Source organism: Hirundo rustica, chromosome 4 (assembly GCF_015227805.2).
Source record: "Hirundo rustica isolate bHirRus1 chromosome 4, bHirRus1.pri.v3, whole genome shotgun sequence".
Lineage (NCBI taxonomy): Eukaryota > Metazoa > Chordata > Aves > Passeriformes > Hirundinidae > Hirundo > Hirundo rustica.
In genome coordinates this window covers 50642309-50667243 of record NC_053453.1, presented here as the reverse complement: position 1 = coordinate 50667243, position 24935 = coordinate 50642309, and the positions used below count along the sequence as shown (strand labels likewise).

The window sequence follows — 24935 nt, the reverse complement described above, 5'->3', positions numbered from 1 at the left end:
GATTTTGAAACTGATTTTCTGTTCTGAACCTCAGAGAACTAGAAAGATTTCTAATTTCCTATTAACAGACTCACAGGTTTGAAAGAGCTACCTTGTAAATCATTGTCTGAATAACATTTTGAATACCATTGCACAGAGCAACAAGTTTAACTGCATTTTTTTCAAATAATTTTTCATATTATAGAAGTGCATTTAAATCCATACACATACTGCTTTTGGATGAATACAGCATTTTCAAGATCTCTATGTGGTATGAAGAACAATCTTTAAAATAAGCAATGACTAAGAAAGTACAATCTGAAGCAGGACTCTAAATCAGGAGTTAAATGTACATCCTTGCAAGGTCTTGATCACTATGAAAGGGATCACAAATACCTGCCAATAACTATTTCAAGGATGTAAACATTTGGGCTGCTAGTGTGTTGTTAACATCTATAGAAAATTTCTAACTAGAAATAATGGTATTGAATTTTGAAATAATACAGACCAAATATGACAGGTTTCTTGGCACCAACAGTTATTAGAATTGTGCATTACCCTTTATGGTAAGTGACTGAAACCTTATTCCTTTGAAAGTTAAAAACAGTGACGGAAAAAAATTCTTGAAGATGATTTTAAGGCTCAAACCCCATTAGCTGTAGGCTGCAGCAGAACCTTTTACATTTGAGTAAATACTTCCTTTCCCCTCAACTTTTCTGTTTTGAAAAATTTTGACCTTACTTCTATTAATAGTCTTGGTATAATACTTTCCAGTCTTCTTTGAGATCCAGGGCTGTATCTGTATGACACAAATGCAGTGGAGTGCAGAGATATCCAAAGTAGCTCTGGACAATATGAGACAGGAGAATCAAGCAAAAGACGCAGGGTAAGGCTGCTGTCCTAATTCTGGCACATTTATCACACTGATAGGTCTATATGGCACACCACTGCATTAGCTCTCACACCTGAAAATGTTAACAAAATCTGTTATAGAGGGAAAATATTTCTGAATATTTCTAATCTTCAAGATCTTTATAGTAAAAATTACTGCCATTCAGTCCTCTTTACCTTCAACTATTGAAATCACTTGCAAACAGAAGACAAATCATGCTAGCCAAGTTCTGATACACACAGGAATTTTAACTGGAAATAGCAACTCCTCACAATATCCTACAGAGCAACGCAGAAGAGAAAGAAAAAAAAATTAAGAATATTTAAAAGAAGAATTATTTCTCCTTTGCACACTACTGAACACAGTATTCTTTGAAAAGCACCAAAATAGTACTGCAGTCCTTAAATACATTATGTAATAAACTCTGCAGCTTTATTTCTTTGAAAAAAGGGGATATTTCTTTATGATTTTTATCACTGAAAATTGCTTCAAAGTAAAGGCAGAAGTATTAGTTTACATTACCTCAATTATGCTCTTGTTTGATTTTATGTATCATTATCTTCAAGTATTTTGCATTGACCTTCAATCAACACAATCTGCTTTAAAATGCCTTCAGCTAAAACAACAAGAGGTTGGTTTTGTGGGCAGAAAATACAAGCATTTGAAACAAACAAATTTATTCCAGCCCAAGTATCACAAATATTGCCTACAAAATAAAAATAAAATACAAAAATGAAATTATTTCGATCAGCTGTCTTTTACTACAATTGACAATTCTTGTTGCAATGAAGGACAATATCCTAAGCCTGTACATTTCAGAGGTCAAATTCAAAATCTAAATTAATATCAGTTTGATATGAAAAAGGACATTATTTTAAAATGGAAATCCAATTTCCTTGATGGCTCATCAACACTTAAAAGGTTAAGCTGGTAAAATATAAGTCTTTATTCAGGTTTCTTCTAAGCTACTGAAGGCAGAACAAATTGTTGCCTAGGACAACAAAATATTTAGTAACTGTATTTTATCTGTTTTTGTAGAGAACTTGTGGGCTGGCAGAAGACGTTATTTACCAGGGCTTTTAAAGGAAATAAGAAGTCTATTGTACTCCCTGGAAAGCAGATCACATTCTGAAAGTTGAAATATAAACATTTGGATAGAACACCAAGATTTTAGACAGAAAATCAAATGATAAAGTAATTTATTTGTTCCCTGAATGGAGAGAGATTTTGTTAAGATGCTTCAGAGACAGTACACTCTCTGGCAATGGGTAGAGCAGGTTGCCATAATGCAAGACATATGCATTATAATGCAAGATAATTTTTTTCAATAAATCAATCATTTCTGCTACCTTGTGTGTTACAGGACAAGAAAATGATCCTGCAGATGAAACACAATAGGTGCTAAAATTGCTCAGCTTTGATTATTAGTGCTAAAAAGGGCTGCCAATCACTACCTGATTATGATTTGTTTTGAAGAGAGCGTGGGGGAAGAAAAGGATAGAAAGAAAAGAGAAAAAGAGGTGGGGGATGTTCTGATTTTAAAAATTCTAAAGCAAATGTTTGCCTGAGAAAGGAGAGGAAAAGCAGTTGCTATCTGCAAATTTCAATGGCTAGACTTATGAATCAAACATGGTTGATTTAATACCACTTTTAAATCAGAAAATTTTTTTGTTGTTGTTATTGCCATAATGAAAGGAAATAATAGAGTCAGGGAAATTACTTCAAAGTATTTATATCATGTCTTCTATTTAAATAACCTGTAGTGCAAAATGACATCAGGTGGATTAGAAAAGAATCACTATACAACCAAAAAATTAAATGTCGTGACATTGTTCATAGTGCAAATGTTTCTGTCTCCTTTCTTCCTTCCTGCTCTGCATTTGAACTAAAGGAAGTGTTTTTCCTCCCACTTCTCTGGAGTCTGAGTACTTCCATGATCCAAAGTGGGAGTGGGAAGAAATAAACATGAGGTGTTTAAAGGAATTGCCATGGTTATGTCATCTCATGATCTTTTACAAATAACAGTATAGAGGAAAGAGAATGATGTATTTTAAAAGTATTTTCTTTAGCGTGAGGAACAGATGGAAGCTTGTGCATCTAATCATTCCAAGGCTGTAAGATCACTACCTATGCAAAATGTTACATGCAGAAACTGTACAGAAGAATTAAACATGTTATGAAGTTAAAATACTGGCATATGGATTTGTTAAGGATACAGAGCTTCCAATAAGATTTCTAGAGACACCCACTGCAGTACTGCAACATAACAACAGCTTCAAAATTATAAGTAACATCCACAGTAATTTAGGAACTGAGTGACTAATGGAGATATTATCAGCATTCAAAATGGGAGGAGTCTGACTGCAGAAAGAATAATTTTCAACTGCAAGATGCAAAGGAACAAATTTAATACATGATTGCTATTGGTACATATTTAATTATTGCAAAAGAAACAGATATGCATTACTGAAACTACTTTGAGACCTCTGTGGGTGCCCTGGATAAAGGAAATCTACAGAACTACTGTACAGTATATGGGAAAAAATGCTATTTGTATAATATCGCATGGCTTTTTTGGTACATTTAATGAACCTACTGAACCAGTGTCAAAGGTAATAGAGTAATTTAGAGTGTCACTTTTGTATTTGTTTTTGCAATCATAGTGGCTAACACATATTAATGTAATCCAATTTACAGCATTGTCCTACTAATGCAGGAGCAACTGAAGAAATCCATATACATCTTACCTCATGAAGAAATACTGCATCATGATGAAAGGTATTCAGTTCCATATTCATCTTCAGACTTTTTGATATGAAAAACATGAATAACTATTCTGTTGTCAAAAGAATGCTTACTATTTCATCATATATATATATATATATATATATATGAAAACTAGGATAGCTTTGCAAATTAAGCCAAAGAATTGGAATGGCTATGGAAAGTTTCCTTCATATTATCTCAAACAAACCAAGGAACCAAGGTTTTCCATTACCCATTTCAAAATTGTAGTTGTTTGATATAAACCCACCATAAAAGTAGTAGAAAATGTTTTCCTGAATGTATTAATGCATCTTATACATAGGTTACTACTCTACAATGAGTGAGAAGACCCAAAGTTCAGTCTGTCTGGCAGAGATTTTTAAAGATTCGCATTAAAATTTCAAAGGCTAGAAATATCTGTTCCTTAGTAAAGAGGCACATTTGTTTTTGCAGGATGTCAGAGACACCGTCAAGAATTTTATGTTACTAGAAACTTTGAAAGAGAAGACTTTTGGTTTTGCACTAGTACATCAGAACAATTGTGTCTAAAGAAGTATTGGCTCACATAAATTAACTTCAAGAACTTAATCAAGTACCCTCGTAATATGCTTCCAATGTTTGCAAAGAGTGAACAAAGAAAAAGTCTTACAGACAGCTTTCTATACTCCACAATTCTAGAAGATATTTTTAGCCACAAAATACCTAATAACTTGAGATCCCACAGCCTAGTGCAGCCTCATGGTCTTGAAAGCTCTTCTGACCAAGAGAATTGTAGATGCCATTTAGAAAGCAACTACAGGAAGAGCTATGGGCACCTTTATCAATTAGCAGTGTCTCTCAGAGATCAGAAAGGACTGTGGCTCTAAACACTGTTAGCTCTTTTTGGTGATATGAAATCTAGCGGGGAGCTCTGAAGCAGAGAGGAAAAGGAACAGGAATTGTAATTCTGGAGTTGCAGTATCTCAGTATGTTTGGTTCCTCTCCCAAAATAGTGTAGAGTGGCACACTTGGGAAATTAAGTAATGAGAGAAGAAGACTCACAGAGTAATTTTTCAAATAGAATCTGAAGGACAGCCATCCTAAGAAAAAGACATCTTTTCATGCTAGATAGCATGGGAAATTAAGCTGTCAAGTGAGCACTGTACAAAATCCATCCATTTGGTGTGTACTACCCAATCATACTGTGGAGTTACTACCTGCTCTGCTGGAGTAGCTGAAGAGGCTGCTATGTGAGACACTAGCCTGATCAAGGTATCTGAATGCAATATGTGCAGTATGTTTAAGTTCTTTAAGGACAGACTATATGTGGCATAGATATTGTAGGTGTATTAGTCAGCAAAGGCCTCATGAGAGCTCTGAGCTCTAAGTTTAAAACAGCGGCTTCCATAACTTACACCTGTAGGCTCAAGCTAGATATGTATAAAAAAATTCTGACTTTGAAATTAGACATTCATCACTGCTATTCTCTGACTGTATTGAAGCTCTTAAGAGAAGGACCAGAAAGATACAGAACAAGGATTTCTGGATGTTTGAAATTACTAAATGATGTAAGACTCCTTGGTTTGAAAATGAGACCACTGACAGAAGAAATTACAGAAGCATGTAAAATGAACCATAGCACAGAAAAAATAAATAGAGAAGGAATTTAAGGATGATTTTGATGAGCTACTAGAAACAATGTGTAACTTCCCTTAAAAACTTGTTATCTGAGGACTGGAAATTGACAAAATTGAGGTCAGTTTTTGAGAATAGTTTCATGGAAGATCCACAGTAATACTGGCCTCTACGACTGTCCCAGGTGAAGTAGTAGGAATTTAAAAATGCATTCTACTAATGCACACATGAATAAAGACAACCAAGAAGAGTTAAAGGGACTGCATATAAGGATGCCTCATATGTCAGGAGCCTACCGGTGTTCCTTGAAGCAGTCAAAATCATGTAGAGAAGGTTAACAATTTGCTTGATTTGCTTGTTTGCCTGAACTTCTTAAGTCTTTTGATGAAGCCACTCTTAAAACACTTTTACAAAAAAAAAACCAAAAACCAACCAACAAAAGCCACAAAACAGCAGTCATGACATTAAGCCACAAGAAGTTTTTTTCATGGAGAAATAGCTGTTTAAACCAGGAAACTGTGGGAGAAATTGCAGTTTTCAAGGTGAAAGAAGGTTTCTAGAGAATCCCTCAAGAGACCTGTGGATGAACCTTAACAGCTCAATATATTTATTCATTTTACAGGGAAGAAGACTAGCAGTAAGATCACAAAACTTGATGTTGATAGAAATTTATTAAAGATTAAAAAGTCAAGGACCCAATTCCAGAAGTCCTTGAGCTCAAAGTTATTATTTTGGGAATGTTATGCAAATAATTATTAATATGCTTGTTCATAATATATTTGCTGTGTAGCCTTCCATGGTCCTCTGTTTATGGTGATTTTTATAGACACCACAGTGGATTAGGTAGACCCACTGATCTGTGTCATCATGGCCACTGTTACGTTCTTTCATTCCTACAGAAAGGTATCATGGACTTCAATAATCATGTACCCACTTTAAATAAAACTAAAGAGTCACTTTTCCACACAGTATATAATCCAATTAAATTGGGGGGCTCACCAGTGGTCTTGCAAAAGGTCCAAAATATTCAGGTATAAACTAATGGAAGGCAGTCTATCAGTAACTAATTTCTCTCTCTGGTATTTTTGCTCTGATCCTGAACAACAATAATTAGATCCTAAGAGAAACCAGGAGTACAATTTGGGAGAGATTTTCAAGGACACTTTCCAAGAAGTTCAAAATCTGGACAGTAATTGAACCATATCATAAATTTTACAGAAGACAAAGACTGAACCATTTGAGTGAAAGAAGTATGTATGAGAAAAGCAGCTCAGAGTGCAAGATTAACTAATTGAGAAGAAATGTAAACCAGGCCACTTCCATGTAACCCTCCTCCCAGGAGTTCAACTATCTGTGATTCCAGACCTACTTTCAGTACAGCGCAGCTGTGCAACTGTTCTCGCTTTCCTTCTGAGAAAATTGCTAGGGCGTGAGATGGAGCTGTGAGAGAGTGCACAGACTGAAAGCGTTGGAGATAAGAAAGGTAAAGTCGCAGACATAAGTAACATTGTTGAGACAGGAAAACTGGCACCTGAAGGATTAAAGGAACAACACTCACTTGAAGAGGCACAAAATCCTGATGAGAAAAAAGGAAGGGAAGTCAGAAGATAGCATCTCAGCACTACCACAGATCAGCCTGTTCCAGTGAGCCCCAGAGGCCAGCTGTCCCCTTACCTGAGTGATGACTACTTGCCCATTATACTGAGTGACTCATTTGGTGGTGGGGGTTGATGTAATGCCTAGTTCATTAGTCCTACAATGTATTGTGTGTTACACGACAAATAACCTGCTTTGTGCTTTTAAGGTGTTTATACCTTGCCTGAAGAATCTCTATGGTAAAAGCTCCCTGAAGAGAGTGAGTCCCACAGGGGGAGGGTTACGTAAGTAATCCGGAATAACAGACAAGAATAATATGATTAGTCATATAGAAAAGCATTTGTACTTCAAAGCACATGTACACAGGTGGGTTAGGGGATTACAGAACATACTGGACTTTTTTTCAGCAGATGATATGTATTTCAGAAAAGTTCCTCATAGCTACAGCATTGAATAAATTATATCTGAATTTGGATACAGAATCTGATCTCTCTAATGAGCCAAGAAACGTGGGAGACTAAAGCAGTAATGTTGGGAAAGCCTAATCTAGGAGAAGGCATCCTGAATACTTGCAATCCCAGGATAAGAAAATTAGAACAATGCTTCCCAGAAAGCACATCATGGAAGGAAATAGATTTGGGAAAATCGTAAATTATTTAAATGAAAAATTAATTAGTGAAACAAAATCTGAATTTGAAAGTCTGACTTGTTGAAGAAGGACTGAGAATGCTGGTGGGAGCTTACAAGAAACACAAACGAATAACTTTTAAAATTACTCTTCTGATTCAAATAATTTTAGAAATTGCTGCTTGATTGCATTTGAAGAAACACATGCTCTACGTACCCATGAAAATTTAAAAGAAACTAGCATGTAAGTCAGAGATGACGGTACTTCGCCAGAATAATTTGAAATAAATTTTAGGAAACTGAATATTAAATTTGTTTCTTAATGCCAGAGAGCTGACTGGGGGACCAGAAAAGCTGAGGGAAGATGCCCTTTACCACCAGTGCCTCAGACATTCTCACTCTCTCATACGCTTGGTACTCTCCTCAAAGTAGTTTTAAATGTGACTACCTAGATGATAATTTACAAGAATAATAAAACTGTGTTGAAAATAAAGAACTGGTCATTTTAGGAAGACATGAAGATTCAAAGTTCTGATCATTCCAGTGTCCTATGGGAATAAAGGGTAAATCACGAAGGATAACTTTAACCATAGAATCATTTAAGTTGGAAAAGACCTTTAAGTTCATTGAGTTCCACCACAAATCTAATGCTGTCAGGTCCCACTAAACCATATCTTTAAGTGTCACACCTGCATGTCTTTGAAATATCACCTAGGATGGTGATTCAACCCCAGTGACTTCCCTGGGCAGCCTGTTCCAATGCTTGACAACTCTTTCTTTTCAGTGAAGAATTTTTTCCTAATATTCAATACAAGCCTTGAGGCCGTTTCCTCTTAGCCTTTTGTTTGTTACTTGGGAGAAGAGACTGACCTCCACCTTGTTACAGCCTCCTTTCAGGTAGGTGTAGAGTGAAAAGGTCTCCCCTGAGCCTCCTTTTCTCCAGGCTGAACAACCTCAGCTCCCTCAGCTGCCCTTCACAGGACGTGTGCTCCCAACCCTTTACCAACTTTGCTGCCCTTTCAGGATACACTCCAGCACTTCAACCTCCTTCTTCTAGTGAGGGATCCAAACAGAAGATATTATCCCTAGCATCAAACCTGTTTCTACCCCTCCAGAATGCATGGCTGATTTCCCAATAGCTAACTGGAAAGAAGCCCCAAATATGAATAAAGAGATTCCTTGAACGAAATTAGGTATGGCTAATTTTGTCAAATTCAGTGGCTGAAACTGTTCAAAAAGCTGAAATGAAGACGTTTTAATTTCTGTAGCCCTTGATATATTTTTATTGTATATCAGACATAACTTTGATTTAAGCTTCTTGTTCCATCTACAGCTTAAGCATCAAGAGCCACCAAACCATGGGTGCTTTGAATTCTTTTTGGGATTCTGAATCTGTTTTTTTCTCTTGTTTTTCAAGTGCCTGGATTTTGACCTACTCAAGTGAAGAGTCCTGTTCCTGAGTTAGTGGTTTTGACCTTTATGCATTCTTTTATGAAAAACTTTCTGCAATAAGCTTTTCTTTGCCATAAGCTGAAGAAGTGAGACCTTTGAAATCAATTTTAGGCAGCAGGCCTGCTGGACAGAGCAAAGTATCTGGTTTTGACAGACGGCACAATTCTTCAAACCAATTTCTTGACCATTTCTGAAAGATTCCCTTCAATTGAAAGAAAATAGTAATAGTAAATACATTTCTAAGTGACAGATTTTCTCAGTGAACATAATATCATTACACTGAGCTTCTACTGATTTGGGGGGAATCAAATATGGCAGGACTAAAACAGTAGTTCTTATAAAGTAAAACTGCTTTATTAACTCTGCTCTTGAACAATATAATTCAAACATATCAGGTGGAAAAAATAACCATCTTTATAGATTCCTATGGCTACAGAAATACTTAAGACAACTATTAAACAGCTTCTTCTTGCAACTCATGGCAAAAGGGGGTGTTTTTCCAAGAAGTACAAGTCTTCAAATGGAACATAATGTTAATCTTTAAAGTTAGCGGGACTTAGGGGTTTGGTTTATACTAGTTTTCCAGAAATGTATTCCTGTTAACTTCAGTTCAGGCACTCAGCTCTTCATCAGTTTAAGCAAATTTGGAATCAAACCACAAACCTTTAATGATGTTTTAATGATCCATTTGGGGGAGCTAAAGGGTAATTTGTTTCCAAATTGACTGTGGTAAGATGGGATGCAAAATTACAGAAAACAATAAAAGCAGAATCTTCTTCATTCAACTCAGTGTTGGTTGATGACCTATATTAGCTTCTGAGGCAAAGGGCCCCCAGTTCTTATTAAAATTCCAGCCATTTAGAGAAAAAAGAATCCCAGTTATAACTAGCTTAGCAGCAGACATCCATAATGCATCAATCGTATCCTGACTTCAGTTATGTACCTACAAGATACATTAAATGAGACAAAACACATGAGGTAGAGTTTGGCCCTTACATTTTTGTGCTAGTTAACATCAACTGTGACAGCAAGAAAGGAAACTCTAACATTCAATGGCTTTGTCTTCCAACTAATAGGAAATAACTCCTTTTATGTTTTACTTTCTTTTGTTTAGCTGCTGGTCTCAGCCTACACCTGCCTGTGCCTCATGCAGCAGTTACTGTGTTGCAACAGGGCTTTGCACCATAATTATGTTCTTCATTCCTCCAGCCTGGGACACAGTGGGAACTGCTTCCGAGTATACAACTATACCAACTGCTTTTTCTTACGCTTGTTAGACTATGGTTACTGGCAGCCCTTGGACTGCTCTGGGACTCAGGCACTTATCAGAGGCAGAGATGTAGTATCTCCTGTACCTGAAGGCAGAGCAGAGTCTTTGGTCTGTGAAGAATCAATAACATATGATATCAGGCTTCTCTCCATGTAGAGGTTGACGTAGAAGTTTATATGAACTGACATTACAGTTGATTTCAGAAGTCACAGCAAAGCTACAATCATCAGTCTTTTATAAGAGAAAACAACTCACTTTCAGACACATAACATACATGGAAATTCCACTGGCAGAGCTGTACTGTCAATGTCTTTACTGCAAAATCACAAACTTCACTGTAACAGCACAAACTTCATTCCAAATTATCCTGCAGTGCAGTCCACATTAAAGTTTATGGTTGCCTATGTGGACATCTAATTAAACAAAGTAATGTAAATGAAGTTTCAAGCAAAAGCGATAATTAAATTTAAAATTGTGGTATTTTAGAATAACTAACAATAAGGCTTCCTTATTTTAAGTCTAATTCAGCTGGAGCATGTAGAAAAAGTAATCTGTAAGTATCTCTGCAGGAAGTACTGTTTCTAGGCACTTTAAAAGCAAAGACGTGTGCTTTGTACCTATAAACTCCAAAATATTTTTTCAAATGTCATTCAGCCTCCTGAAGGCAAAGGCAATCATGCTGATTGAATACCATGCTAAAGACAATGGCAAAGTAAATGGAAGCAAAGGGTACAGTCAACCCAGCTACAGGCATGAAAGGTGTAGTCATTAAGAGCACTTGATGACTGTATTTGTGGTACAAATTGCTTTTCTGCGTTCTCCATGATGTACAAGGACAAGTAGTATATAATGTATTTGGGAGGAACTACTGCTGTAAATTAATCAACTTACATTAATTAATTCAATCTCCCATATTTTTTTCACAAGGTCCATCGATGTATAGCCATTAATTAGAAAGGATTTGGTATAGTCACCCAGTTCAATGGAATCCAGCCATTCAGCTACAGAAGAGGGGTTGTAGCCATCGTGACCAATCTGCTTCATCTGAAAAACAAGGATAAGCACAAAAATTACTGGTGATACTCACTAAACACCTTTCAGAACAGGAGTTATATGTATTACTTTCTTTGGGTCACTTATCTTAGTATCTGATCAAAAGTCTTTTGATGGTTAGTACAACATGAAACAGTTTTGTGTTTAAGAAGTAAAAGACTTTATTTTTCAATGCATTTTTTTCTTATGGATATTTGTCTTTTACATCAGAGCATACCAAGACTGTAGCTGGAGTTCAATTCTTTTGAGACATCAGGGAATCCGTAAGTGGGGGAAGACAAAAGGAAAAGAGATATTAATACCCCTACTGCCCAAAAATGTCAGATTTTCACCTCAGATTTCATAGAAAGGGAAGAAATTCGACTGAGAAAGGTTCTTTTGGTATCATACTGCAAATGAAACATATGGTCTTGGTTGTATTATTCCTAATTTATCTTTTCTACCAGGCTATATGTTATTTTAAAGAGCTGAACCTGCACTACGTTTTTCCATCTCCAGGGAAAAATTTAAAAAAGTCTCTTTCCTCTACTTGTTCACATTTTTCATGGCACTCCTGGGAATTTAATATGTTTTAGATTGTTCACTGTATGTTAAGTTGCCTGAGATTGGACAACTGAATCAGATATTATTGGAATGGAATTGACAGAATAATGTACACAGAAGTGCACCACTTGCATGTATATAGAAACACAACCACCTAATGTCATAAATCTTGCTTTCATAAAAAACTAAGAAATACCACTGGCATCTATTTTTTCTGAATTTTGTTATGCTGCCAGGAAGTAAAAGCTGCAATTTCTGTTTCACAACTGCCTCTCAGTGACACAAGTGAAGACTTTCAAGATAGTAATTAAAGCCATTAAAGATAAAAATGTGTAAAACCTGTGCAGTTTGTTACACCACACTGTTTTAATAATGAGTTTTTAAAGTGATCTACAACAGTGGAAAAAAAAAGAAGTAGAATGAGGTAGAAAAAATTATGCAATAGCCTAAATTTTCAACAGTATTCTGCACATATCATCTTTCTATGGAAGTGCAACTATTGCTAACTTGATAATACACTAAACTAGTAAATTGTTAAGAAGGTTTAGAGGGTTAGAAACAATGGGTTTTGCATAGGTTCTCCTGACTGTGTACGGGTGACTGTGAATAGTAAAAGCCAGTCTCCCATTTTTGCTTACTAATATACATTCCTACTTTATGAGAAACAAATGGAAATGTGACAAAAACAAAATGCTTTGAGCTTAAGTTTGAAGTAAGTGACAAAGTAATTTAAGAAGGAGAGAATTCTGATCTTAATATCTTGCCTGAACCAATTTATTTCTGACAGTTTCTTTGAAATACAATTTAAATTCAGAACAGAGAAAAAAAATTAAATTTTCATTTGAAAGCTGCAGCAGTGTTCGTCAATCTGTCCATTCAAATGCAGAAAGCCAGCATGTCATGGTCTTGATCTGGGGTTCCTGTAGTGCCAGAGAGGAGAGGAGTGATGCAGGCACATGGCAATGTGAATATGAGAGTTTACTCATAGTCTTCCGTTGCAGAAGTTTGGTATAAAATATTAATTGCAATATTTAAATGATGTAATTAAATCATTATCTTAAATCATAGAAGAAAGACAACAGAAATCACATAATTAGCAGTGGAAATCACTGCTGAAAAAAAGGAATCATAATGGAAAGGAAGAGCTCAGTTTTGTTGTTGAACTTGACATTTTGGAATTTACTTTCATCCAAATTCAGGATGAAATTATTTCATTTCAAAAGCATGGCAATGCTTTTTCTTCTTTCATTGTCATTCAGACTTACATTAAATATTAGGTTGATAGTAGTCTGTCCAGCAGACTGCAAAACACTGGAGGATCTTGGGAGGTCTAGCTCCTAGGAAACTTATTTCAGCATCTGATTTTAAAAAGGGTATGCTTAAATAGCAGACACTTGAAAAGCAAGAACCCAATAAATGGAAGAAGAAAAATCTAGTATAGAGAAGACATGAAGACATACAGGTCCACAAGGAACACGTGAGTTTCAGAAAATATTAGGTATTTTTATTCCCTCTCTCTAACAAGAAAACTGAAGCACCATGAAAACAATTTTCAATGTATTCAGATGGGACAAGTTACGCAACTTATTTCTTGCGTTCATTACTATTTGATCTTTACACTTAATAAATTCTGTTGTTTTTTTTTTTTCTCCTGATTTGAGAAAACCCATGCAGTCTGGTCTGTACTCTTGGTAACCCATCAGCCTCTATAAAAAGTAAACACATGGCAAGTTTCTAAATTCTCAGTTCCCATTGTAATTGATATTCCTCTACTACAGCAGAGTTGCAAAGGGCTGCAGGCAAGTAAACACAGGTGAACAATGCAATAAACAAGAGGCTGAGAACAACTGAAATGGATGTGGCAATTTTAGTCCTTAGATTTCGTGCCAATAGACAAAATTGTTATTGGATCACTCAATAGCCTACATGAAAATACACTGGTCTGTTGTAGGGCAGCAGCTGATTCTGCAAGCATTTTCCCTCTCCCTGTCCCAGAGTTTTGTCTACTTGTATTCAAGGCTATGCTGCAGGCAGTACAGCTGCTTAGCCTTGGATAGATCAGTGTGGGGAAGAGCACTGATAGGTCTGGCCAGGGCTTTAGCCAGACCCCACCTTATGCTGTAGCTGCATATGAGCTCAGGTCCATGTCCTGACGCTTGCCTGAGCTATGCTATAGATATGTCTGTGCCCAGCCCACATTTGTTCATCCTCAACCTCTGACTCACCCTCCAAGGTCATCTTGTTCTGTTGCTATCCCTATAAATGTCCTGTGGATTTGCCCTGGGATGTGGCTGCTCAGAGTCACTCCCACTGTCCCTGCCCTACTCACCTTGTCCCAGCGCTCCCTGCCCACTGCCCGCCTGAGCTCCCAGCCCACCTGCCGTGACAGGACATTTGCTACGGTCACAAAAAATTAATCTCAGAACTAGAATATTTACTACAGGTTTCAGCACAAAAGCGATACTTTGTTTTGTCATGAACTAAGAAACACCCTCTTACCTAAAAAACAAGTTTTCTAAAATACATCTAAAATGAAAATTAATAAAATTTCAATATCTGTGCTCTTGTATGGAAATTCTCTTTTTGTCTTTTAATAATACCAACTTTATTAACTGTCATTCATAGTTCCCTGAATGTTTTCCTTTCAAATACTAACTGACAGACATATTGGTTATCTAAATATGACAGTATCATTAATAGTATCTGCTTTTCATGCAAAATGTTATTGAGTTTTTAAATAAAACCACTTTGAAATATTTGTCTGGAAGTGTTTCCCTTTGTCAGAGATTCAGTTTAGTTGCATCTTACCCCAGCTTCCAGGTCATAGTTCCTAGACTGTATCTTTCCTTCTATACTGGACTATTATCTTGGACTCCTCCTACAGATCATTTAAAGCCTGTAGGCTTCCTTGTTGATCGATATTTCTTGAAAGGAAAACTCCCTCCTACCCACTGAGTGTATTTCCATGCACATTTCAATCATTTTGCACCAGCTACAACACAAGCACCAGTGGTGTCAAACATCCAAGTAAGGGGCACACTGCTGCAGATCAATGTAAAATCTCTGAGCTGCAAGTCATGACAATGTTTCAGATATTAACTACTCATAAATAGGGGCACTACTGCTCTTCCACAGACACTACTACCAGTTCATTCAGTTGTTTAGAGAGCAATGCCAACATTAGCTTTCTCACTGCAGAAGATTTTCATGTGCTGACTGTGGAAAAGGCAAGGAATTGAAGCCCAAAGGATTTAGAGAGAAAGAAATGTTTAAGAAAATATGATTCAAAAAAGTATGTAAGATACAAACCATGTGAGGTTTCTCTCCTAGGTCCTATTGATATATCATCAGTATTACTTCCTTTGAAATCAATAGAAAGCAGAAGCCAGAAAGAGCTGATTCTCATAATAAAATAGCAGTGTCAAGTAATATCCTAATGGGTTGAGAAATTGCTCACAAGACACTGTCTGTACAACAGACTTTTTAAAAAGTATCTCACTGCTGTGTCGATAAAGCATTTTACATTAGGATAAAAGGTACTTGAGTTTTTTGTCTCTGAAAGGTGGCCAAATAAACACAAATGGAGCTTCAAAGTAATCACATATGCACCAGAAACATCAAGGTAAATTCAGTAGCATGGTCTGTTACCAGTATACTCTGATCTCCAAAGACAGATGGGGAATTAATATTATGTTCTCCAAAGGTAATATCACGATCCAGTGGAGCTTAGTGTGTGTATCAAAATCGAGCATTTAATGTGCTGTAAAAGGATGATAACATTACTTGACTTTCACAGTTTTTAAAATTATGGTTATGATTACTGTGAATTTATACTTGTGTTCATTTGGAATAAAGATCTTTTTAGCAAGCATATAATGCTTTCTTTTATGCTGCTATTCCATTCAAGAAATTTAAGCAGCATTTTGGGGAACTTAACATGAAACTCTCAACTACCTAGCTAAGAAATTTTAGGTGGTTGTAATGGGGGATGTATCAGTTCTTTTATGTTTCCTGTCTTTGTCAGTTCTCTGTTATATATTATGTACTTTACAAATGTGGTCAGTTGAAGTCATGTTGTTGGAAGAGATCGTTCCTCCTCTGGAGTGTTGAAAGAAAAGGCTCAGAAGTGTCACTCTTCTGAACCCGGAGAGCCTGGCTGGAAGAGGGGCACCACATGGAGCTGCTGTCTGCAGTGCCTGGGCAGAAACTGAGCCTGCAGTCAGGGGCAGAGGGGCAGCTCTCACAGGGGACAGGCAAAAATGGCAAAGGACCTGAGAAAACTTTGCATGTGCTGCTGGTGAGAAAGGCACTGCGTGAAACAGGGTCTGCCTGCAGAGACACAGCAGGTAAGGAAGAACTGTATATAAACTTCTCAGGTTTCTATTCCATCTACCCTGTCATATATTTTAAAAGTTAACTATTCAAGCTTGTGTTCTATTAACGTTTGACTTTTTTTTTCCACCAATGAAAAGCCTTCCGTCTTCATGTGAAACTTGCTAGAAAAAGACAGTACAGGCACATTCACTTCACAGCAGTGCATGATTCAGGATCTTGCCTCAATGGAAGGTCCAGAACACCTCTTGAGTATGAGTTCAGTGTTTCCTACCTAAGATTGTCAGAATTGCATTAGGCATCCTTTCTATGGTTTGGTGGTGGTTGGTTTTGTTTTTTTTTTTTTTTTTTTTTTTTTTTCTTTCTTTCCAGTTGGAATCTGTCTTCCAAATTTAAAGGAAAAGAGATGCACACCTGGGGGCTTTTTAATGTTGTGTTTGTTTGTTTGTTTGTTTGTTTTCCTGGAGAAATGTAAACAGTTCCACATCCAGAAGAATGAAGAAACCTCCTATTTCTTTATCAGATAAAATATGTGGGACAAGGGAATAACAGTTGTCATTCAGTGTTAATGTATGCAAAAGTTTGGACATACTCATTGCTTAAAATGTTATCTTAAGAAGATTGAAATCTGAAATTTGTGGACTAAGTGGAATCTATGACCTTTGACCTCATGAAAAAGTTTAAGTCAGCTCCTTCAGGTTGTCATCCTAGTCTGGTTACCAAAAAAGGGGAATAGCACTTCCTCTCATGTAGCATATTTCCTTGTCTGCTGACTATTCTCAGAGCAGCCAGTAGATATTGTGGAGCCAATCACAAATAAGAAAGTGTAAAAGAAGAAGGAAGTTAAATAAGACATCCTGTATGGCAATGGTGGCAGGACCACCAGCATGATACTGTTATCTACACAATACAGTCAGTGTGTCATGTATAGAGTGGCTCTCTGGTAGGCTCGGATAAGAAGGAAAATGTTTGTGATACTGCTCTCATTAGGCAGCTTTGAAGCACATGCCCGGAGAGGACATTTGGTCTGCAGGACCAGTCTGAAGCTGGTCTAAAGTAAACACCTTGTACCATAGCTTGTGTGTATCTAACTGCTTTTACTGATTCATTCCTATTGTACTGCATTACTTAAATAACTTACACTACCCATTTGCATTACAGACTTGAAAAATTCTTGTGTTGTATTGGATTCCAATGCTTTTTTCTGTCTTTATGGTTAAAGGTCTTGCAAGTGGTGCAGTGAGCATGTCAGTGGCTTCCTTTCAAACCAGGAAAGTAATTCCCAGAGGCATAAGAAACAGGGAAAACAACAGAGTACAAATCATATCCTTTGAATCCCATTTTTCATCTTCATTTCCAGCAGACCAGAAACAAGGAGTCACAGTCAGAAAGGGTCATCAACATTTTGCAACGTCTCCTAATTTGGAAACTGTCCTAGGAAGGGAATTTCTAAATAGGAGGTAATGAAACACCAGGATTGAATTCAGCTTGCTGATCTCTGGGGTGTCTAAGCCAATAGCAATATAGCAACAGGAAACACATGATGTGATCTTTCTCTGTTACATACACAGCATAGTTAATGAGCACATGCACAGTCGTTCTGTTTTCCTAAATGCCAGACTCACTGTGCTTGCACAGGAGTGTTATATATGAGTAATAAGTCCAGCACTTTTTGGAAGCAGAGCTTTATCGCTCTTATAACACCACTCACAGACAGGATGTGCTCACAGCCTGCTCAAATCCTACTTCATGTCTAGTTCTGCAAAACACCCAAGAAAAGAGGCTGGCTGCCTGCACACCACTGCTATTCCCAAACCTGCTCTGTGGTGAGACCTCTCTGTGCAGGAAGGAACAAGCTGCTTCAAGAATAACTCTGAAGCCTGAGAAAGATGCTCTCAGCTAACATCTTTCTTCCATCTGTCAAATGAGAGCATGTGTTCCCATTATATGCCAGGAGAAGGAGCCATACACAGAGCATCCCACACAAAACCAATCCTTTTTCTTAGATAAATTCTGAGATAAGCTAGGATAATTGTAATTTTAAAAAATGAAAAACCTTTTGAAGAACCCACTGAGAAGTCACTTGCACATACATTTGGGATGATGAAATAACTGGCCAATGCTTCTTAGGTTTTCTCTGTGTCATGGGTTAGTACAGTTTGGTTTTTTAGTTATAGAAAAATGTAAAATAATTCTCCAGGTCAGGACCTGGGAATTGCTTTAGAAGAGACAGGGACCTATCAGAGAGTTAGTTGGAATATTGACATCTATTCTGACTACTGAAATTGTTAGCTGTGACTTGGGAAGTACCATATAAAACCCCATGAATTTCCTGTAGGTGGGTCCTTTTTCTTCTTCCTTTGGCCAGAGAGGGACAGGTAACATCGAGCTGGGCCTGCTGCTCCCTCATTTTGGGGGGGCGGGGAGCTGGCCTGAGGCCTGGCTGGATTCCATCAGCTCCTGGGTGAAAGGGGAAGGGAAGGAGAGGTTGCTGTTTTGCAACAGCTGCTTTCTTCAGACTTCTCTGGAGCAGGGAGAGATCTCTGCTGGGCCCTGATAAGAGCTATGGGCACCATTTGGGCCGAGGCCACCCTGGTTTGCACCGAGGGGTGGGCTGAGATAACATTTGTGATCCTGCCTGGTTTTTTTGTGATTCTGGACTGCCTGAGTGCTCCAATCTCTGATGTTTCTGTGTGAGTTTTTCCTCCCTCATCAGCTCGGCCTTGAACATCTAACACCACGAGCTACAGAGAGAGAGACAAAGACTCTGAGCAGATTTAACTCTTTCTTAGCAACATGAAGCTTCCAGAGCTTGGCCCTTCTCTGAGACAGTAAGAAAGGATGGAGTGAACATAAAGAACAACAGCATGAAGTCAGTAGAGCGAGAGTGAAAAGACTATTGGGACAGAGGGTTGAAGAGCTGGTTGTTCTATTCTTACTTGAGCCATGGAAACGAACTCTGTATTTAGATCATTCCTTTAAATCATGGGAAAGATATGCATTTGGGGAGATGATTGTTTTAATTTGTGTGTAGATTTAAGCAAAAGTGTTTGTGATGAACTAAGTAATATCCTGTAAGATGTTTGAACAGAGATCAAGATGAGAAGCTCCCTGCGCCAGTGAAGAAGTGAGAAGATATCTCTGTACCTTGAAGGGAGGAATCCTTTGCTTTGGAGTTATTCATCTTTAAAAAGTGACACCCCAGTATTCAAAAGTCTAAGACCCATGACCCATAAGCAGCTTGGGAAACTGCTCCTGGGAGGATCACAAAGGCAGGTTTCTCCGGGTGGTTGTTTTTGTGACAGTTTAAAACCCACAGGAGAACTGTTCTAAGTTGTCAGTGGGATCCATGACTCTAAGAGAGACTCTTCCCCTAATGAATTGATGAAAGACTATTGTCAGATAGTGAAACTGACTGAAAATTACAAGTTTTGTCTCTTTATGTTGTTTTGTAAGAAAGCGAACAGTTTGTAAGAAGAGGGAAGAGTGTTTTTAAAGTTTCATTCCATTTTAGTTTTTTTCCAATTTTCTTTTTTTTTTCTATTCTTTTAGTGTATGTTAATAAACTATTTGTTAATTTTAAGGTTGAGCCTGCTTTGTTTTTCTCCTAGTCTCTCTCTCACAGAAAGAATAAGTACCAAGACCAAAATTTAGTGAACGTGAAACCACTACATTAATTAGTGTTTCTGCCTGGCTTGAAATTAAAACTATGACACTATGTAACTTAAGTGTGACTAAAATTTTATGCCATGACTGTTATTACTTTCTTAGTCAACTAAGCATACATTGCACTTATTTTCTAAGTATTAGTTTCTTTTTCTCGAGGTATTTGCAGCTTTAGTATCTTTTTATACGTTATCTCTGCTTCACAACATATCTGGATTTCCTTTCAATAAAGCATATAAAATCCTCCTCCAAACATCTATTGATTTCATTTTTTCATACAAAAATCTTAAATGCAATATTAAACTCTGCTATGAAATTTGCTTTAAGACAGATGTCATGTATAAAATACTTCCATTTCAAGAATTAATTTTGCAAATGATATTTCTACCAGGCTATCTTAACATTATATTATTAAATAAGCCATAAAATGCTCTAGTTAATATTAAGGTGAAACTTGAGTAACTTAAATTAGGTTAGTAAAAGACAAGAATTGGAGGTAGAAGCTCTAATCCAACAAAAATAAAGAGTATTTTGGAAAGAAGCATTCTATCTTAAAGCTTTCAACCCTACCTGCCTATCAGTGAATGTACCATTTTTCCCTTTTATGAAATGTTTTTCTCAAATACAGAATATAATGGGAAATACAGATAAACATACCCTTTAATACCCGTTAAACATCGTGTAAGAGACTACAATGATTAATTAATCTGTATTTGGTGAAATGTGGGTATTTTTCCCTATTTAAAACCACTTCAAGCTCCAGAGAATGGTTCCTAATCAGGATACTGGTGTTTGACATTTAGAAATTCATCACTCTTTAGGAAGGCAGCAATTATGAGTAAAAAATTTCAGCTAATAAATACCTGTTGCATTTCCAGGCCACAGAGATGAATATGTATCAGAATAACAAAAAGAGCTTTTACAAAAGGTATTTTAAACCCTTGATGATAGATATATTGCTTGATTTTTACCCTCTAAACTTATTCAGCACTGACTGGGACTTTAAGGAAGTGTTGTTTGATAGGTGTTTTTTAAAGAACTTAACTTCCACCTCAAAATATGAGCTAAAAGTATCTCAAGACAGGAATCATTATTAGTAAAAATAAAAATAACATCATCAGCAATGTCATTAAGGAAAAAATGCATGGAGTCATCCAGAGGTATCAGAAGATGCTAAAAAACTATCTCACCATTACTCAACATACACTTCAAGCCATCTTTTGTTAATTATCTTTGGTTCAGAATTCTTCTGAGTAACTGCATAACCATCCAGTTCTCAACTTGCTTCAAGAGTACCTCTAGATCTCAATTCTGTCTCACATCAAGTAGATTTTAAAAGGACTGCAGTTGTAGTTTTATAACAGAATCTGCTCTCAGCATTAGTAAACTCTCCAAAAGCAGACAATATTAGCAATGTTTTCATAATCACCAGCCACTGAGTGCAGATAGCACTTACAGGATGATATATTAACAATCAATTAATTAATTTTGAAGAATGTAAACAAGACTGCATGAAAGATGATCTCTCTAAGAAGCATGAAAAACAGAATAAATATATCATCAGCTATGAGCTCAGCTAAAGATTACAAAATTTTTGTTTGAATGATAGTATTGCTGCAAATTTCATGAATTCATAGATAAACCTTTAATATCTTTCATAATTCATCAAATGCTACTTTTAATACCCTACTTTTACCATTTATCTCATTTGTCTAACATGGTATGTGGAAAATTATTATTTTTAATGATCTTTGATGTTTCCATATGCAGACTCATATTGTAGTATATATGGATTGACTAACACCTCCAGACACAGAAATTACTTCACAACTTCTGATTTTCCCATACAAAAAAAACCCCTTGTGCTCTTTTACAAGTCATCCATCCAGGAAGCCTTGATGCATCAAAAAGCCTTTTCCAACAAGGTCTGCTTCATGATCTAAACTGAAAAATCCTTTTATAACTTGTAATTCTCCAGTATTATGAAACTTCAAGTGTACTAATCTCTGTTTACCTCGATTATTTCCCACATCCACCAGAACACTCAGTGCACTTTACACTTGATTTTATTCCTGCCTTAGTATTTTGCATGAAGTATCAGCATCACATGTGACAACCTTCTGAGCCGTACTGGTGTCCATTATTCATCATTCATTCTCCTTATAAAGTTTTCCAAATTAAAGTAGTAATTTTCATGGACAGCCTTATTTACACATAGGTAATGGTTGTCTATAAATAGGCTAAAAGGCCTAAAGGAATTCAAATATATTCTAAACAGCCATCATGCCAAATTACAGATTTTACTTTGCTTTGTCAACTACATCTATACAAAGAAGTCCAACGCATTGACATTATTTTATGCCATATTTGCATATGCAAAAAACCATGTCTACAAAACCAGGAGAGTTACGTCGAAAAGTGTTTTAAATAATGTGAATACTGCAGGGGTTAGTTCCCTCATTTGTGTAATAACATAAACAATACCTTAGGGAGAAGCTGGATTGCTTGGAGTATTCTCTGTCTGTGCCCAGAGTTAAGGATTCCTATTTCCAAGAGATCCTGGTCCTCCATCACGTTGCTTCCCTAAAAATGGGGAAAAAAGGTGGAATAAAAATTAAAAACTTAACAGATGTCCTCAATAGCCTGAAAAAGTCCGTTCTCACATTTAAAAGAGAACCCTTTGCTTAACTTATAGCATCAGGCAAGAATAATAAATTACTGATGATTGCATTCATTTTCAGATAACAAAATATGGTGGAAGGTGCTTGAACCCATGGATGATTGCTACACTGCTGGCAGCACTGCTGGTGGAGAAATTGTAGCTCTCTCTCACTCAAGCCAAATACCAGATGTGAACGCTCGTTCATTTGGAACCAGGGACATGACCAAAAAACACAAAAAGAAATTCTCCATTTTTAAATTCACCTCCTATCTCACCTAGCTATTTATGATGTTCATTTTTCTCCAGACTGAAAAAAACAACATCCCCCCCCAACCAAACAAAAAACAAACAAACACACAAACAAAACAATCAAAAAAACCCATGCACACCAAAAAAAACCCCAAACCACAAAATAACAAAATAAGATGAGGAGCGTGAATGAGGATAAAATTATTTAGTTCATTGATAGTAAAATAGTGAAGAAAGGCACTGGTATCAACAAACTATGCAGTCCCAAACCCCCTAAATTAAACTGTACCAATTCAATCCTAACTTTACTTGTCACTGCTTTTATCTTCCTGCTTGTAGGCAGGTCAAATAGCTCCAAACATTCAAAAGGCTGAAAAAGACCATCTGTTCAAATAATACTCAAAATAATTGCCCAGAAAAGTTCATGAAATAAACCTCAACAGTTCAAGTATCTCTTCTTAGGGTTGCAAGCAGTAGGAGCTACACAAACAGGACAACACAATTCCTAAATTCAAGGAGTCTGACACCACCTAGTAAGTTCAGCATTTGAAGGTCAATGAGAGAAAGAGCTGGCAGTGACTATTGGAGGAATCATTGGAGGCATTGAAGATAGTGGCTCAAAAGGGGAACCACAGACAGGGATCAAGTCAGGATTGCTGGCAATCTTGTATTCCTTTTTGATCACGTCATTTCAGAAAAAAAAAATCAGCTTTTCAAAATATATTTTATTTTTTAAAAGTTTCTAATTACTATAGTTGAAAACAAAACCTGAAAAAACAGATGACCTGTCCTGATCTCTTAGCCCTGTTGGGGGCTCATGACTCCAACTCTCTAATTGGCTAGAACAAGAATTCTTACTTATACTCATTTGACTTGATCACGAAATAAGCTTTATGTGAGCAAATCCATGAAAACTTCATCTCTGCCTTTCCATTTGGCTTGCTGCTCTGACTTAGCACAACTCATAAGAAGCAGCAGAATGAAAAGCAAGTAGACACAGAACACGCTTAAATGCTTTGCTGAGTCAGGGCTTAATAAAGGATATGACTTCTTTCTGAAGCAGGATGGACTTCTTTCAAAAATCACCCTGGAATATGAAAGACTTCACTCTGTTCAGCTGCTAAATCTTCACTCTTTTCAGATGGACTGATTAGTTTACAGGTGTACCCCTGAGGTCTCTCAAGTGCTTCTCCACTGAGTACCCTGCAAAATCTAGGTGATGTCTTTCTAAGGGAATTGAGGAAACCTTGCAAATCTATTATATTTTAAATTATATTTTACATGAGTGGTATGATTTAAGATTACAAGTCTGCAAATCATACCCTGAAGAAATCTGTGTGCAGCATTCAGAACAGGGCAGGCAGAAACCTGCTCTACAAGGAGAATCTGTCAATGATGCCAGTTTAAGTAGATCACCCAGTATAAGGGTGCATGCAGCATGGGCTGTGCAAACAGTGATAGTGATTAGGTGGGGGTAATACCCCCTTTATGTCCATGGTAAACACATAAAAATTATAATTTCCTCTTTCTGCCTTTCTCTTTTAAGTAACCAAAAGGAGGCTGTAAACTTACAGGAAAAAACTTTTGAAAAATGCCATCCATTTTGGGCTGGATTCTCCAGCAGCTGGAAATTGTTAGCATACATAGATTTAAGAAAATTGAGCCAACTGAGGATCCAGTCCAAAACAAAGGCTACACATTTCCAATCATTTTAATAAATGCATCTATTTTGTTTGCAGCTATTGCTTTCACTTCATTTAACTGTTTTTTAGATTTCACCTTCATTACTGCTTGGTGTTTACACACAATCATGGTGTACTCATCACTGTTTACTGGTGCCAGCAACCTTGGCATACAGCTTCAAATATTGCAGTGTTCAAAACTCAATTAAACTAACAGGCACAGGAAAAATATTTGCACATAGTTGCTGCATCACAGAGAAAGCATTATTTTATTAATCCTTTGCTATTGTTTTTTCCTTATGAATTATTTAATGTATTATTTTAAAGTATGTCAGGGTTACAAAATCAAATATTTAGAACTCAGGAAAGCCTGGAATTCATGTTGCCTCCTCATTTCCAGTTTAATAAGGCAACAACCTTGTCTTTGAATGTGCTCAGGTTTTAGAGCGTCGCTGTGTCGTTAAGCGTCAAGAGTAGCAGACACCTTCATCCCTCCTCTAAAATGGATTTTATTGTCTTCTGCCATGGAGATAAAACAGCTTTTCATCTTTC

The 24935-nt window shown here is 36.8% G+C and overlaps 1 protein-coding gene across 1 annotated transcript in view; it reads right to left on the bottom strand.

The window, feature by feature from the left end:
* The window catches only part of ANKS1B (ankyrin repeat and sterile alpha motif domain containing 1B), a 431424-nt gene that overhangs the window by 147271 nt on the left and 259218 nt on the right, over positions 1 to 24935 (bottom strand). The window contains 2 exon segments of the mRNA XM_058420203.1: positions 11088 to 11240; positions 22275 to 22373. Coding sequence (XP_058276186.1) covers positions 11088 to 11240; positions 22275 to 22373 — 252 coding nt within the window.